This window comes from Tursiops truncatus, chromosome 11 (genome assembly GCF_011762595.2).
Source record: "Tursiops truncatus isolate mTurTru1 chromosome 11, mTurTru1.mat.Y, whole genome shotgun sequence".
Taxonomy (NCBI): Eukaryota; Metazoa; Chordata; class Mammalia; order Artiodactyla; family Delphinidae; genus Tursiops; species Tursiops truncatus.
In genome coordinates, this window is record NC_047044.1 from 90,633,066 (window position 1) to 90,649,748 (window position 16,683).

The window sequence follows — 16,683 nt, forward strand, 5'->3', positions numbered from 1 at the left end:
TAAAAGAAAAATAACATGCCCTTGGGCAAATGAAGTAAGTTCCTTAAAATTATGTTAACAGTTAATGTTGTTCTTCCATATCTTTTTTCAGATACTCTAGTAAGTTAAATAAAAAGTAGACAAAAACAAACAAAACTCTTACCTTTAGGTATGCTTTTTCTTTGCAAAACTAATGTCACAGAACAGTCAGATATGTCATAATGGGCCTCTTGGGGAGGTAATTTTTTATTCAACTTGACGTGAAAGTTATGAGTAATTAATTATGTCTTCTGTTTATACTTCGTCAGATAAGAGTATTAAACAGAAGAGCTGAGAGGAACACAGAACACGGCCATTAATCTGTTTAATTTGCAAATCTAATGCAATCAAAAGGAAGACATTAGTGTTAAAATTGTTTTTGTCCAGGTGGTATCTTTCATGGAGGGAAAAGCCTGTCTGAGGTGTAAATGTCACATAAAGCAGCGAGTCACACAATTCCATGCAGGTTTCTAACGCCAGGGCAAAAAATTCTCCCTCGTGCTTATAGCACTGACTCTGAAAGCTCTGGATGTACAAAAACTGAAACCCGGGCTCTCCACATCAGCACATTCCACTCCTTTCAGCTCTGTGCAATTACCTAACAAAGCTCGGACGCCACAGATCCATTAAACTGAAGAAGGTGATAAACAAAGGCATAAACCTGGCACTCGTGAATTTGCAGGAGTCCTCTGACAGTCAGCAGGCCTTGGTCTAGGAACATGTGACTCACAGACTGACAGAAAGGAGAAACTGCAGGAAACATTTTGGATGACCAGGAATCCATTGTCTCCAAGGACTACCCCATACCCCACTTCTCTTCAGATGGCAGTCCCCACCAAGGACTTAGAAACCGATTCGGTCACCTGTGTCTCAGGATATTTCTAGAGGAAGAAGAAGAGGCAGAAGTGGTAAGCTAGTGAGTGGGGAAATAAAAGTCATGCCAGAGTTTTCACACAAAACAGTATGGGACAGTGTGCAGAGGTTTCTATGGTCAAACAAAGGTTTCATTCTTAACTGCTTCGGTACCTCTCTGAAACTCAGTTTCCCCATTACTGAAGTAGTGATAACGATGCTCGGGGTTATATAAGAATGCCCTCTGAACAGCAGCCATCCAATAAATGGTAGTGATTATCAGTATCTTCACCATCATTCTCAGTAAGGCAGTGAGGTTTGGAAGAACTTCTGATTTGTGCCCAATATATTTATACTGGTTGTTTCCTTTGGGACATACCTTATATACAAATGTGGCACTATCGGTAATTCATCGATTGCTGAGTTGGCAGCCTGTTTATTTACATAACAGAGGTTTAGATCTTTTATTTAGTTTTGGCTAGCAAAATGTAATTTTAACTCGTAGTTTTAAATAAAATATAAAACTGTAGAAGAAATTTTACAGGTATGGGGTAATATACATGTGAATAATAATTACTATAATAAACGTGGCAATTTTTGATGTCACACATGGAGGATATAAATTTGAAAGTATGCTGACAGTTATGACTTGTCTCTGAAAAAAAATCCATTTATTTTCCATTTATCTTTAAGAGTGCATACAGATTAATGCATAAACAACATGATCCAGGCGAGTTTAAGTCTAGGGACTCATTTACTGAACTACCCAAGCAACAGAGGATTATTTTATCTAAATTAAGACAGAGCACACGTATTTAGAATTAAGCATTTTGCATTTAACAGCAAATTCAGAATTATAAAAGCAATTAGAGCTAAAATGAGGTATGATCATTTTTTTTTCCTGCACACCACTGCTGTGCTAAAGTTCATTTTGATGTTTGCCTTTGCAGCACCATTGAACAGAAGGTTGTGAATAGAAGTTCATGGCTGGGCAAAACCACCTTGCTTCCAACTCGAATCCACTCTTCCTGCTTTCATTCAACCTTGTTAAACAGGACTTCAATTTTCTCACATTCCTACTTTTGTTCCCCTGTTTCTCCCATCTGGAGTGTTTTCTTTAACCTAGTCTGTCTATCTGAATTGCAACGGATGAGGTTCACATCAAAATTTGTCTTCCTTCGTGAAACCAGTGTTCCCTCAAGCCTAAGCGCGTTCTCCCTTACCTGAAGGGAAAGGCACTTGACTGAATAGAGTTGTCTGTCTCATTCCTTTGGAAGTTAGTATATAACTACTTCAGGCTTCTCTTACAAGTAGGAAGTCGTATACCTATAGCCCTTTTACATGTAACATGTTTATGTTATTTTCCCTTACCTTACAGACTTCCTAAGGGCATAACTTTGTTTTACACTCTTAAAAATGATGAATACAAAAAAAAAAAAGACGAATACAGCACTTTCCTTACATGTCCAGTTTCATACATGTTTGAGGATTCATTGGTTGAAATACTTAAACATCTATTCACCTTCCCATATCCTCCATCCATCTCCCCTGTTTTACTCAAGCCGCCTAAGCTCCTCTTATAACTTTCGAATTCATTCTAATTTATTTATATTATTTCCAGATACGTTATTTAATAATTGTTAACGGAAGAATGACATTACTTCATCAATCAAAGTATTTTGTCCTAACTTCCCCAAATGGTAATTTCCACGACTCCATTTTTAACTGATTCTCTGAAGAGTTATGAAAATGTTAACATTGGTGGTATGGGAATGCCTTAATATCTGCTCCTTTCCAGAATTCAATAGATAAATCTCGTAAGAACATAGTTCAATAGGCAGTCTTTCTCATAATGAAATGCATTTGAGTTTGCAGCTAATAGTTTTATTGAGGTCCTTGTGTATTTTCCTGATTTTCTTTTTCACATTTGCTTAGATAGCCTTACTCTCCCTTGCAAGTATAATTATTGTCTTTCAGAGACTGTCCTCATCAGAAAGAAGCTATATCTGCCAGTTAGTCAGTTAAAATACTTAGCAAGGGCCAGGCACAAATAAAAGAGAGAGAAGAAGATAAAACATACTAAATAAAGTTATTTTAACCTTTTTCTTTGAGAAAATTATAGATTTATAGGAGGTTGCAAAGAAATGTACAGGCAGGTCCCATGCACCTTTCACCCTGCCTCTTTCAACGTTGATATTTTGCATATCAAACAAGAAGATATCCCAAACAAGGAAATATCCAAAGTATGAAATTGACATTGGTCCAATCCGTAAAATTTACTGAGCTTCCACAAGTGACTATGCACTCATCTGTGTATGTGTAGATCTACACACTTAGATCACAAGTATAACTTCATGTGAGTACCACAACCATCAAGATACACAACTGTTCCATTTTCACAAGTCTCCCTCATGCCACCCCTTCACAGACAGGTACACTTTCTCCTCTACCCCATGTAATCCTTAATCCTTGCTGGCCACCCATTTGTTCTCCATCTCCATAATTTTGTTGTTTCTAGGCTATTTTATAAATGGAATTAGATAGTATGAAACGTTTTGAGATTGGCTTTTTTCACTCAGCATACTTCTCTTGTGGTTCGTTCAAGTTGCTGTGTGTTTCAATAATTCATTCCTTTTTGTTGCTGAGTAATAATATCACATGGTAGAGAAATACCACTGTTTGTTTAACCATTCACCTATTGAAGGGCATTTTGGTTATTTTCAGTGTTTGGTTAGTAGAAAGCTACAATAAACATTCCTGCACAAGCTTCAGTTTTCTGCTGAAGAGAATTACAATTCCTCTTACACAGCCAAATCATCTTGTTTAGAGCAGAAGTTTTCAGAGATGGATGACATGGGTGAAGAGCTAGTGATTCCATACTGCATCAAATATGTTTGTTAGTATATTCAGGAAGGAGTAACCATCTGTCCTGGTTTTCCCAGAACAGGCCGATTTATGTCTGCTGTCCTGGCATAATGATTCCCTTCAGCCTTGGAAGTGCCGCAGTTGGTATGATAAATTATATAACCACTCTGATTCAGATTTATTTTTTTTACTGAAGATAAAAAATAGTTGATTAGAAGATGTAGAAGATATAGTTGATTTATAATGTTGTGTTAGTTTCAGGTGTACAAGATTCAGATTTCTTAAAGATTCCAAGCATTGCTATGCCTGCTTGGCTATGGTAGAATTGCATTTTTGTAGATTGCTGTTTTGTAATCTCTCTGAGCATCAGTGGAGTGATTCTAGAGTATGAGAAATGAGATAGTGTTTGTGCAATGAAAGATAGTCTTGCTGAAGTCTCTACTTTTCTGCCTCCTCCTTTTCTGTTAGAAAACGTTCCTTCCTGTGTTTCAGTTTTATGGTTGGGGACAGCTTCCAGGCTCATGACTTAGCTCCTGTGTCTTAGCTCATGTCATAGCTCCACAACTGGAGAGGAGAGTACTCTTTCCTACTGTTGCCAGCTTGGAAGTAATTGCAGGGATGGATTCTGATAGGTTTGGCTTAGATCACATGCCAATCTCAAAGACAGTAGTCAGGTACAGTCCCCAAATGGGCTTAGCTTAGGTCAGGGTTCACCCCTTGACTGATCACTGTCCGGGGTATTAAGGTCAAGTAGGATCCTTTCCAACCATAAGGATTAAAAAGGAGTTTTCCTCAAAGGATGGCAGGTGTTGGAGAAGATGGCAGATTTGGCCATTGGAGGAATGGTGATCTGGGCAGTCACTCTAATTTCTGTCTTCAGTGAAGAGGCCGGCACACTAGCAAATGACACACAGCTGGAAGAGCACAGCCAAAATTCAGTCCTGTACCTTTTTGACTACAGAGCCTATAGTCTTAAGTTTTATTATGCATTATATTTAGCTGTGGAGAAATGGAAAATAAATGCCTGTCCATATAGCCTCTGAAGTTTTTTATGTGACTAATTCTGAAGTAATCACACTAATGGGAAGCACACATGTAGGTGATGATCCCCAACATTTCATGGTCATAATCAATACCTATGTTCACCCCTATGTCCTTCACTGGTGAAAGTACAATTGGGAATTGAATATAATTGAACCTCAGACCCCTGGCTTAATTCCTAAATTGAAGAGGACTGAAAATGCTCAGGTTCTGAAAAAATTATCATAGCACATTTAAGTGAAAAGAGCATGCTAAAATAGTGGGACAATTTGATACTATTTTTTTTTTTTTTACATACCCACTCCAGTACACAGACATAGGAAAAAAATTTGGAATGATATGTCCCCCAGATGGTAGTTATTTTAGAACTGAATATGTAGGAATGGCTACTTTCTTCCTTTTCTGCCTGTTGTATTTTATATATTTTCCACAGTGAACATGTATTAGTTTTCAAATTTTTAATCCATTATAAAATTCTTATGATTGGTGATGCACGCCAGATTCAGACTTACTCTGAGATTTCAAATTAAGAAATCCCTACTTCAGAACCACAAGAAACCACATGGTGAAAAGGCTAATTGGAGGCCTCAGCATAGCAACAAGAATTTTAATAGAAAGAGTCTCATTAGGTTTCCAATTAGCCTTCGAAATATAAGTAAAAAGATGTGGCAACAGGAAAGAACCTGGAGCACCCCTAAAGGGGGGCTGACTTTCAGCAGATTTAACAGTTTTACCTAATTAAAAAGAAGCACATAAGCTAAGTTTTCAAGATTAAGTCCATAGTGCTTAATTCTAAGTTGTTGCAATCATTTTAGCACAGTTTTGATAATACCAGAATCTTCATATTAAAAATCCCAAGTACCTATCCATTTTGAATGAGACCTATAGTTATTTCTGCAAGACTAATTAAAAAGTATAATTTAGTTAGGGGAAACTGTAGAAGAAAGTCCCCATAATGATGCATAATAAACTTGGCCACATCCCATCACTATCTCTATATGTAAATAACACTATAATAACCTAGCTTTTTCTAAAATCCTTTAAGGAGGACCAAATGACTCACTGTTTAATAATACATTACAGACATTATACAATTCCCTTGGCTTTTTATTATTCACCTTATTAATCAACTTAACATTCAGAAACTTTAGAAGTCAATTTTTCTTCCTAGATAACATCTAGGAATTTTAAGTACATCCAAGTAATAAGGTATTTCTTATGGTAACGCTGTTGGCCCTTATTGTAAAAATGATGGTTATACTTTGTGGAATTTGTCAAGAACACTCTCATTTTTAGGATTACACTTTAGTTTTCAGCACAACATCAAAATAAATCGACATCCTAAAGCAATATTACGAGACTATCTATTTTCTGGACCACCAACTTGACTTAAATAGGAAATTCCTGGTTTATCTGAGACAAAGAATGATGTATGACAATTAGTCTAATTCTGATGCACCACACAGAGAAAGAGACTCATATAAGTGTGTTCTTGGAGATTTCCAGAAATTTTTTGATACTAAAAAAAAAGAAGATTGTTAAACTTAAAAATAATAATTTATTAATTGCAGAATTGTTAATATTATTTTTATACTCTTTAGGTGCACTTCTCCTTATACATTCATGGAGGGGAAAACCTCTTTTTAGCCATTTATGGGAGTGTACAAATAATCTGATCACAATTTTTCCTGTATTTTTGACTCTATAGGAGATATTGATTTATCAACAAACAAAAAGAAAATTAAAGTCATAGAGAAAAAAATTACAACTAACTCAAACTTCCACACTTTACCAATACAGTAATAGACTATGGGTATAAGTTAGTATATTACAAGACAGTGTAATACCTTTCAACTCTCTAGCGAAATAGTGTAAGTAATAGTACTTGTTCCATGCATACATTTTTGTATTCTAGTCATTTGAAAATCTTGACAGTCCAGATTTTTGGTGTATATATACTAACGTTTTAATGACTACAACACTAATTTAATCAGCCTGTTTAACTGTCTGTCCATGTTTGGATAATAAAATATTTATTATCTAGTATTCAACTGAGTATGAAAATTATCATTTGTTTCTATATAAAATTACCTATTGGGATCTTAAACAAGAAAGCACATTCATTGTCTGAAATCCATTAAAAAAATTTCTGTGAGGTACCAATATGCATTTAAAAAAAGAAAAAATATCATTTTAAGGAATAAAGGGACTCATAAGTTTTAATGATTGAAGAAAAATAACAATGATCATCTGAGCTTCAGTCAGTCATGTGAGTTTCTGGAAATGCCTTCAGAGGTCTAGATCCAATCTGAGTATATTAATGTACATTGTGAGGGAAAAATAAAGAAAAAACATTGTGTAAAAAATTATTTTTATTTTTGATATTCTCAAATTGTAGAGCCAAAAAAGAACACATTTTTAGATTTGAAAAACCCCAAAACTACTTTGTTTACAAGTTAAAGTAAATTTTATGCACAATGAATAAAATAGAGAATAAGTGATCAAAAAAGCTGTTTTTACTTCATTACAGATGAGAATTTGCCACACAGGGGAACCCATTCATTGCTTGAGGACACACCATTTACCAGTGGTTGATTCTGACAATACAATAGCAAGAAAAAAAATGTGTGAGGAACCTTATCTTGATGTCTAAAAGACTTTATTTTCACTTGTGATAATAAATCCTTTGCTGCCTCCACAAGACCAATAGAACAGCATCTTGAGATTATCTCCCTGCTGTGACTACACTCTCTCCCTCAGCACTGCCTGCCCAATGGACCCTCTCTCCTAGTTCATCTCACTGTGCATCGTCTCCGTTCCCTGAACTTGCACGCTTGCAACCTGTTTTTCCTCTGTCTTGAGTCTGTCCCATAACTCCCGTTTGACCTTTCTCACCCTATGTATTCATTCAATATTCATCCATTTATTCAACAAATATTTACTGAGCATCTACCCTGCGCCGGGCACTCTTCCAACAGCTGGGGATACAGCAGTGAGCAAAAAGGATAAAGACATTGCTTTCATGGAACCTACAAGCATCCCAACAGAGGAGTTAAGTAATAATAAAGAGCTAATATAAGGCCAGGTAGTGAGTGATGCATTCTCTAAAGAAAATAAACCTGGGTAAAAGTGGTAAAATTTGAGTGATGGGTTGATTTTTAGATTGGCTGTTCAGGAAAGACATTTTAAGGAACCACCCTTTGAGCAGAGATTGACACTCTCAGCCCCTTACCACGGTGCATCACAGAACACCTTTGGGAAGAATGAGAATCGTCTTCTACCCAACTGGCTATTGTGGTCATGAAAGAGAAGAAAGGACAGCAGCCAGAAATCTTGGACTGGTGTAAATAGCTTAAAGCAGTATGATGGAGGGTTGAGGACAGGACAGAGAGATGACAAGCTTCTCACATTTTATCTTTATAACCTGTCAAGTCTGTTGGCAAGCAGGTCTTCAGAACATGCAAGAAAGCAGGAGCAGTCACAACCTAGTGTCATACTAAAATGAAACGGAGATAGAAGTAATGTGTGAAAGATACAACCAGAAATAGTTCATCTCAACAGCAAACCAAACCAAACAACAAAATGACTGTCCAAAAGTGGAAGAGCCACCTCTCAGCTGATAGTAATTTCACCATTTATGACCAATTGGCAGTAATATTAGAGGCAAGATCTAAGTACCAGCTTAAGTATTGAACTAGACGATCTTTGAAAAGTATAGTTTTATGATTCAATGAAATACACTGAACAAAATATGTTGTTCTCTTAAGTCATATATTAAGACAATCATATTTAAAAATCGTGTTAAAATTAATTTTCTATCTTTTTAACAGTCAAAAGCCAAAGAAATTTTTGTATGTACAGTCACCAAACCCAGAGTTAGCGCAACCCATAAAATAAGGAAAATATACACATTTTTTTCTTCCAAGAGAGTTGAACATCAGTCCTGGAAAAGAAAGTTGGGAGTTGTTGCACTCCTTCACGCAAATTCTTCAGATTCTGAGATTTAGACTATGATTGATCTTACTGGCATGTTTCCCCTATCATTAAAGTTACTTTTCTCATTAAGGAAAGAGAGAGATAAAGAGAAGAAGTGTCTAGCGTACAAATATAGATATTGTTTCTTAAAGTGTATTCACTATTCCCATGAATCATTTTTAGAAAAGAATTCTGCACTCAAACTTGGGAAATGCTACACGCTATATCTTCCTACTGGAAGCACAATGCATATTAACATAGGGAAGGTTCTAAGAAATCCTGGTACAAAAAATAATAATAAATGAATTAATACTAGTTTAAACAAAGTTAAACAGATTACTTCCCAAATTCATGTCAGCACAGAAGTGTTTATTTTTAATAATATCTGTTAACATTTTAAGTCTCTAATGTTCCATGGAGTACACTTGGGAAGATGCTGCTCTAGACACAGTTTTAATTGTTCTTCTTCTTTGACTTTTGCTTTGGGCTATTTTTACTGTCCTATTTCTTTCTTTCTCTTTTTCTTTTTGGACACAACACTTATTGAGTGCTTACTGTACTCTAGGCACTGTTTAAAATATGTTATGGTCATTATCTCACTTATTCCTGACAATCGTCCTCTGAGATAAACATAGCCAATCACCACAGGGACCCCAGAGAGGTGAAATAATTTCCCCCATATCCTGCTGTTGGTAAAAGGCACAGTCCAGAGAGCTGAGATTGAAATCAGGTCTCTCTGACCCAATGATGCCGATCCTTTTAACAAAAGGCCAGTTCTCAACTCTTCTACTCCCAGAAGCATACCACCCCTGCCAAGCTCTGAGAGACCAACAGCCTACGTATTTCCCAATCCAAAGATTTTCCAGACTTTAGCTTATAGTACCTCTCCATTGCATTTGACGCAGTTTGCCAATCCCTCTCACCTGAAATTTCCTAGACCTTGGTTTTCCTTGATTCTTACACCTCTCTGGCTGTTCCTTCTTCATCTTCTAAGGCTCCTTAGTAAATGTTACTTGCTCCTCAGGCCCCACCCTGGCCCATTGCTCTTCTCTCCTTTGCCCTCTGCTGGGACATCCCCATTCACATCTCCAGGTCTGCCCTCTCCCCTAGACATCAGACTCATATCTAAGTACCTGCTTTTTTTAGGCACTTCAAATTCAAAAGATCCTCCACTAACCTCATCATGTACTACAGCAGTGGAGGTCCCAGCAGGACACTCAGGGGAAATCTGTGGAGTTTAATCAAGAGACTGTTAATTAAGGTGTAGGGCAGGAGTAGTGATACTAAACAGGGATGACAAAGTACCCAGGGACGAACAGCAGCGAGAAGCTATTACCCTAAAGAGACCAGGGGAGGAAGCTGTTTCTGGAACTTGGCCGGAACTTGGCCTTGAAAGAGGAGCTGACTACAGGGTTGAAAGAGGGGATGAAGCCATTGACTAGCAGGGTCCAGCCAGCGTGGACTCCTACCAGTAATCTTCTGTTAGTGCCTCCTATTAGTCAAACTCACTGCTGGCCAAAGGGCAAGGGATCCTGAAGAAGCAGTCTTTACAGGGAAGCTCCCTGGCGCTGAGGGTGGAGAAGGAGGTAGACGGATCTGGAGGCGAATGGACACCACCAGCACACTTGGTATCTTTTTTTTTTTTTTTTTTTTTTTTTTTTTGCGGTACGCGGACCTCTCACTGTTGTGGCCTCTCCCGTTGCGGAGCACAGGCTCCGGACGTGCAGACTCAGCGGCCATGGCTCACGGACCCAGCCGCTCCGGGGCATGTGGGATCTTCCCAGACCAGGTCACGAACCCGTGTCCCCTGCATCGGCAGGCGGACTCTCAACAACTGCGCCACCAGGGAAGCCCGAGCCCCTTTCAAATTTAATGTTCCTTGATTATGTATCACGTAAGAGCAGAAATGGAAGGAAATATAAAGAGGAGGTTCAGAAAGAAAGAATGATTCTGGCCAAGCCTGTGAGTTTAGGGAAACCTTCCAGTTCACTGCTAATGAGCACTGTTTCAGGGAAGGCAGAATCTAAATTCCTATGATGTCATATGCTACAACTTGCCTCTTTGTTGACAAAATACTGATGTCGAGTGAACTGATATAGGAAGCAATTTTCAAGGAGAGGTGTAGCAAAGATAGGATAGGTGAGAGAAGTTACATTGTTTTTGCTAAAATTATGGGAAGATGTATGAGAGGGAAAATCTAAATGAAGTAGTATTTATCTGGTGATTAAATAAATAAATAATACTCCAATAAATACTACTCGATTTACATTCACATGTGGGTAGAAGACTTTGAGATTGGTAGGCTCCCAGTATACTTGATAACAGAGTTCTTTTGTTTCCTGTTTTTAGAAATAGAAATATACCATCAATATTGATATGAATGTAGAAATTTTCATAACCAACATTGTGCTTATGAAACATCAATTATGCAGCTATTAGCTTCATAACATAAAGTGGATGATTTAAACAATTGGCGATGACTGATTAAATGTGCCCATCATTAAGTCATGGATAGGGAACAATGCACGAAGGCTTCCTTAGCCAGGCACCTCCAGGCTACCTCAATGAAACTGGTTATAGCCAATCTTACAGAGTCAAAATTTCAGACTTTCCCACCACTTATGTCCAGCTGCTTGTTTCTGATTTGTGGAAAAGATAAAACTACAAATCAAGCCTCATATTTGAGTTTCTCTAACTTTATGGCTTTAAGGGATTTTCACTCTCATGTGGAGGATACTTCATACAGAGTATGAAGTCTGACATAATGAGAACTACAGAGATTTGGGGGGAGGGCTGGGGAAATGGTTTCTTTCTGACTTAGCACAGATAGACCTTTTTAGATTTTATCACTGATATTCAATCGACAACTTGTTATTTAATAATGGAATGTTATGTTTCTATCACCACCTGCATGTTAAGTCTGTTTTACTGACACTTATTCAGGACCTTGAATGCAAAAGCATCTCCAAATTATGGAAAGATTATACTATGAACCCAATTTACCATGTAATATACTATTTCCAAAATGTAAATGCATTACTCTATGTGCCCAGTTTACCACTCTGAACATCTCTTGTCAACTGTAACAAAATAAGTGAATGAAATAGCATGTGTGAAATACCTGGAAGACTGACTGGCACACATGGTGGGTATTCAGTGTACCTATATGAAGGCTATATATATATATATATATATATATATATATATTTCTTTTGGTATACTTTATATCCATTTGACATAAAATATTGCATTTACATAAAATAAAGAGTAAAGAGTTGCTTTACAAAATTACTTGTCTCATTACAATATTTACTAAAAGGCCAGCTTTATTAATGTATTTACTGTGCGATGCAGTTTATCATAATTGACACTAAACTGCAAATGTGCAGGAAAACACCTATTATGTAGAACAGGGTGAACATCTATTACAGTCTATGCCATTACTGACTGCAATTTCTCAGTCTGATATCAAGTTTTGATTAGAACTTTTGCTACAAATTTTTACATTTTTTATGGCACTCTACCCATACTCCCAAGCCCATCATTTGACCATTTCTGAAATTCTCATTCACTATGAAGAGTTCAAATAGAAACCTGAAGTAGTGCCAAAGGTTGGGTTTGGATCAGATGTCATATGTGTAAGTCCTAGCTGATACATAGTAAAATGTGTGGTTGTTCAATTTCTCACTTTGCATTCATGAAAAGTGTTGCATAGACATATAGTTATGACAGAATATGACACATAGAAAAATTAATAGAAAACTTCATAGTTTGTGTATGTTCATAAAACGTACATATTTGTGGTGTCTGCTTAAAGAGCAACCTCTTAGAGTGAAAATATATGACCAAGCTTATTATTTATCAGATTTTAAATAATATTATTGTTGATAGCTTCAGAAAACGTAAAAACATATTAAATACAATTTAGAATCGTATTTAGGCACTCTGCTGCTGGTTCTTCCGGAAACTATTTTTCCTATTTTCCATTAAGATAATGAACATATGGAATATTTAAAACTGATGCTGTTCTAAATCCGTTGGCTCTGTTCCACTATCTCCTTGTCAGACATTCCCGATTAAGGGTGCATATGAGCAAGAAGTGACTGATAAGAAGACATTTGCATCCTTTAATGTTTCGTCCATTTCTAAGGTAGATATCACTGTGGTGCTGAAAGGATAGCTCCCGGTCACCTGTCGACGTACTTGAGTTTGCTTTGCCGGAAAAAGGACTAATAACAGAACTAAAGTAGACACACGGAAGACACGAGTGATAGACAATTACTTCATGACATTTCTCCAAAGACATCTACCTTAAATTTCTTTAAAAAAAATTATGCACCGTATAGTTGTCAAACTAGGGGTATTTTGTTTTTGTTTTTAAGCAGTCCTTGTCTATTTTTCTCAGAGTTAAACCCTGAAGCAGGACATTCCAAAGAAGACACGAAAAAGTTAATTATACAGATGTCTGCCATTGAAATTTAGAGGTAGCATCCTCTGTAAATATAGCGGGGGAAAGTCTAGACTTTGTAAAGGGTATTCTCAGGTTGGAGATGAGGACTTGGGAAGGGGAGTCCTCTCCAGGCTCAAGCTGACATTCCTTAGTCAAAGAAAACCATGCACACGACCCAGCCCCGGCAGTCCATTTGAGGCTCGGCCCCCGGTGTATAATTCCAGCAGAAGGTAAATTAAGGCAAAGCCTCCGCTCATTCCGTTGCGGGAGGGAGAAAAGGTTAAGCAGCACCGGGGTGCAGTAGCGACCAGAAGGGAAAGTGATCTCATTTTGTCGGAGGAAGCACCATCCGACAAGCCCACCTTTGATGCGCATGCCGGCGGCGGTACAAGAGCACAAAGGGGGAAAGCCGGAGGCAGCAAACTTCCCTCTCCTTCCACCCCATTCCTGAAGCCCGCGGAGAACACGTAAACGCAAGGACAACAAAGCGTGCACCGGGGGCGCTGCCAGCAGCCCGGCCATCGCGACCCGGGGCGCGCCGCTCCCCCGCTACAGAGCGAGGGCGCCGGAGCGCGGGCGCAGGCAGGACCGCGGCGGCTGGGGGAGGGGGTCCCCTACCTTGAGCAGCACAAAGAGCCAGAGCAGAGGCAGGAGGCGGCGGCCGCCGCGCGTCCTCGCGGGCAGGTGCCCCATCGCGGCGTGGACGGGGACACGGGGGAACGGTGGCGCCGGCTGGCTCCCCCGGCGGCTCACAATGGCGAACGGGGGCTGCAGCCTCAGACCTTGGGCGCCGAGGCTGCTCCCGGCGGGCGCATGCTGCCTGTGCAGTCCCCCCGCGCCAGCTCCCTTTCGCTTTCTGCTCCCTGGGTCCTCTAGGAACGTGCCAGGTGCTGCTGTTCTCTAACAGCTAAGGATGGAGAGGGTGCGGATTGGAGTGGGCGAGGCTCCGCTGCCGCCGCCGCGGCTGCCGCGCGGTGAGCGAGAGGCGGGGGCCCTGCGCCCAGCCTCCGCGGTCGTCTGGCAGCAGAGATACTCTCACTGTGGGCTGCGGACTCATAAAAGTGACAGCAGCTTCCCAAGCCCCACTCCAGGCTCCGCCCCAACCTCTTCCACAGTCCCTGGGACGCAGAGTTCTGTGGGGCTTCCCTGACTCCTCTTCAGCAACTCAGGAAACAAACACACCGGTCCCTTCCCAATCTTCCTACATCTGCTCTCAGCTAACACTTGGAGGGAAGTGGTGGTTGTGATTGTAGTGATGGAGTTCAGTGTGTGTGTGTGTGTGTGTGTGTGTGTGTGTGTGTATGTGTGTGTGTGTGTGTGTGTGTGTGTGATGGGGAGGATACTCCTTCCCATTTCCACTCTCTTCATCCCATTTAAACACTCATTCTCTCTGTCCCACACTCATCCAGGAGGAAATAACACAAGTATATATTTTTTCTGCTTGAGGTCAGAAGTTTTGTAAATTTTAAGGGCTGTCCTTTGACACCTGAGTGGAATATAGAAGGAGGTTGGTTCACATTATATTACACACATTTATAAACACATAAACATTTATATACTTTTTAAAATGTTTAGTTATTAAAGAAACTGTCAGACTTTCCCAGAGTGGTTATGCCATTTTACATTCCCACCGGCAAAGTATGAGTAGGGGGAGGGGAAAGAGTGGGTGTGTAATTTAAAAGTGGTAATGTTAGAGATCTTTGTGGTGATGAAACAGTTCTGTATCTTGAATGTGCTGGTGGTTACACAAATCTACCCAGATGATAAAATTGCACAGAAACATACACACACACACACACACACACACACACACACACACGAGTGCATGTAAAACTGGTGAAATCTGAATAAGGTCTGTGAACAGTACCGAGGTCAGCTTCCTGGTTTTAATACCTACTGTAGTTCTGTAAGATGTTACCTCTGGAAGAAACTGGGGAAAGGTACATGGGTCCATTCTGTGCATCTTTTCTTATTGAGCTATAATTGACATATGACATTATATTAGTTTCAGATGTACAACATAACGATTCCATGTTTGTATGTACAGACGGCTGGTATGTGTATGTGTATCTGAGAAAGGTTTAGATTGAATATAGTTATACAAGTATATATGTGTGCTAAATTCTTATATGCATAAATCTAGAATAATGGTCTGAATTTATGTGAGAATATTGTCTCTGATGCCTTCCTTTAGAAACTTCTTTTGTTGTCACCTTCCTTTTCATATGCTCACTTTAGTGCCCTTACGTCCATTCTTCTCTTTCTCTTGAGAAAATATTAGTTGCTTCTCCAGCCCTCGAGGTCAGACTCATGGGCTATCTGAAAATTTTATTCTTGGGACTACACTTGTAGGGCTTTGGTTTGGTATGTTTTACTTTTATTTTGAAGCACCAGAAGGCAGCATTCTATTCCCACCCACACCCAAAAGTGGCACTAAAATTATCTTATGTCTAGAACAAAAAAGATGTTTCGGCCAGGGACAAAATCACACTCATAATTTGCCAACAATTCTTCTTTTGAATAGAGTTTGATTTTAAAGGGTATGTGTGTCCATGTTGTGGACTATGGATATATATGAAGATATACATATGTGTGTATATATATGCATGTGTGTGTAGATACATGGATATAGGCTTAACTGATGTGCGTAGGATATTAGAAATATAGCCTACTAATCATACATTCATCTTGTAAATGCAAAAAGAACTTTCACAGTGATGCACGTTTTTGTAATAATCATATTTTGCTATGTTGTCTTTCTATTTTTTTCCTTATCACTTATATCACAATTTGCTTAGCTCTTTATGCCCTCATAAATATGTACACATGGACCACTTTGGGGGAACAATAAAGCAATAAACAATAAGAGTAAGGCATTCCCCAGTAAAGTATTAGTTATTAACATTATTAATATTCCATTACACTGTATTCAATCACACTGTGATTAGGTGCCCTGAGGACTGAGGGTATTATTTCGTAATCACAGAAAATGTTCTCTCCAGAGAAAAGTATTTTACTTAGCCATTGCTGAATAAAATAGTTTCATTCTTTTTCTTTTTGTACTTAAAACAATAACAGGCTTGTGAGTCTGTCCAGGAGAGACACCCAAGAAGAATGTGAATGCTCTATCATCAGCTGTGTGGGGTTTTCAATTCATAGAGCCTGCTGTGTTTTTCTTTGAACTACTGGTTGGTTTCCCAGTGTAATACTTCCAAAGGATGGTGAATCTTATTTTGCTGTTTTCAAGATTCCAAATCAGCGAGAATGTCCATGGGAAACATAAAGTGCATATAGGAATGTATGCTTCAAAATGTTTGTTCTGATTTCATTATGACAACAACACTGCTTGGTAAAGAAGGCTGATATCATAATCGCCAACTGTTTCCCCTGTAATGCTGCATTTCCAGGAGAAATAATAGATGCGGATAAAAAAGAATCTCTTGCATGCCTTAAGACAGGCATGTAAAAATGAATTCTCACAA

The 16,683-nt window shown here is 38.8% G+C and overlaps 1 protein-coding gene across 2 annotated transcripts in view; it reads right to left on the reverse strand.

Annotated features, from left to right (window-relative positions):
* Positions 1 to 14,174, reverse strand: part of PTPRO (protein tyrosine phosphatase receptor type O) — a 230,812-nt gene extending 216,638 nt beyond the window's left edge. The window contains exon 1 of one of the 2 annotated variants that reach the window (XM_073789003.1): positions 13,820 to 14,174. In XM_073789003.1, coding sequence (XP_073645104.1) covers positions 13,820 to 13,894 — 75 coding nt within the window. In that variant the 5' untranslated portion in view covers positions 13,895 to 14,174. The remainder of the gene's footprint in view (positions 1 to 13,819) is intronic. The other variant, XM_019937134.3, reaches the window with a different exon arrangement.
* Between the last annotated feature and the right edge of the window lie 2,509 nt (positions 14,175 to 16,683).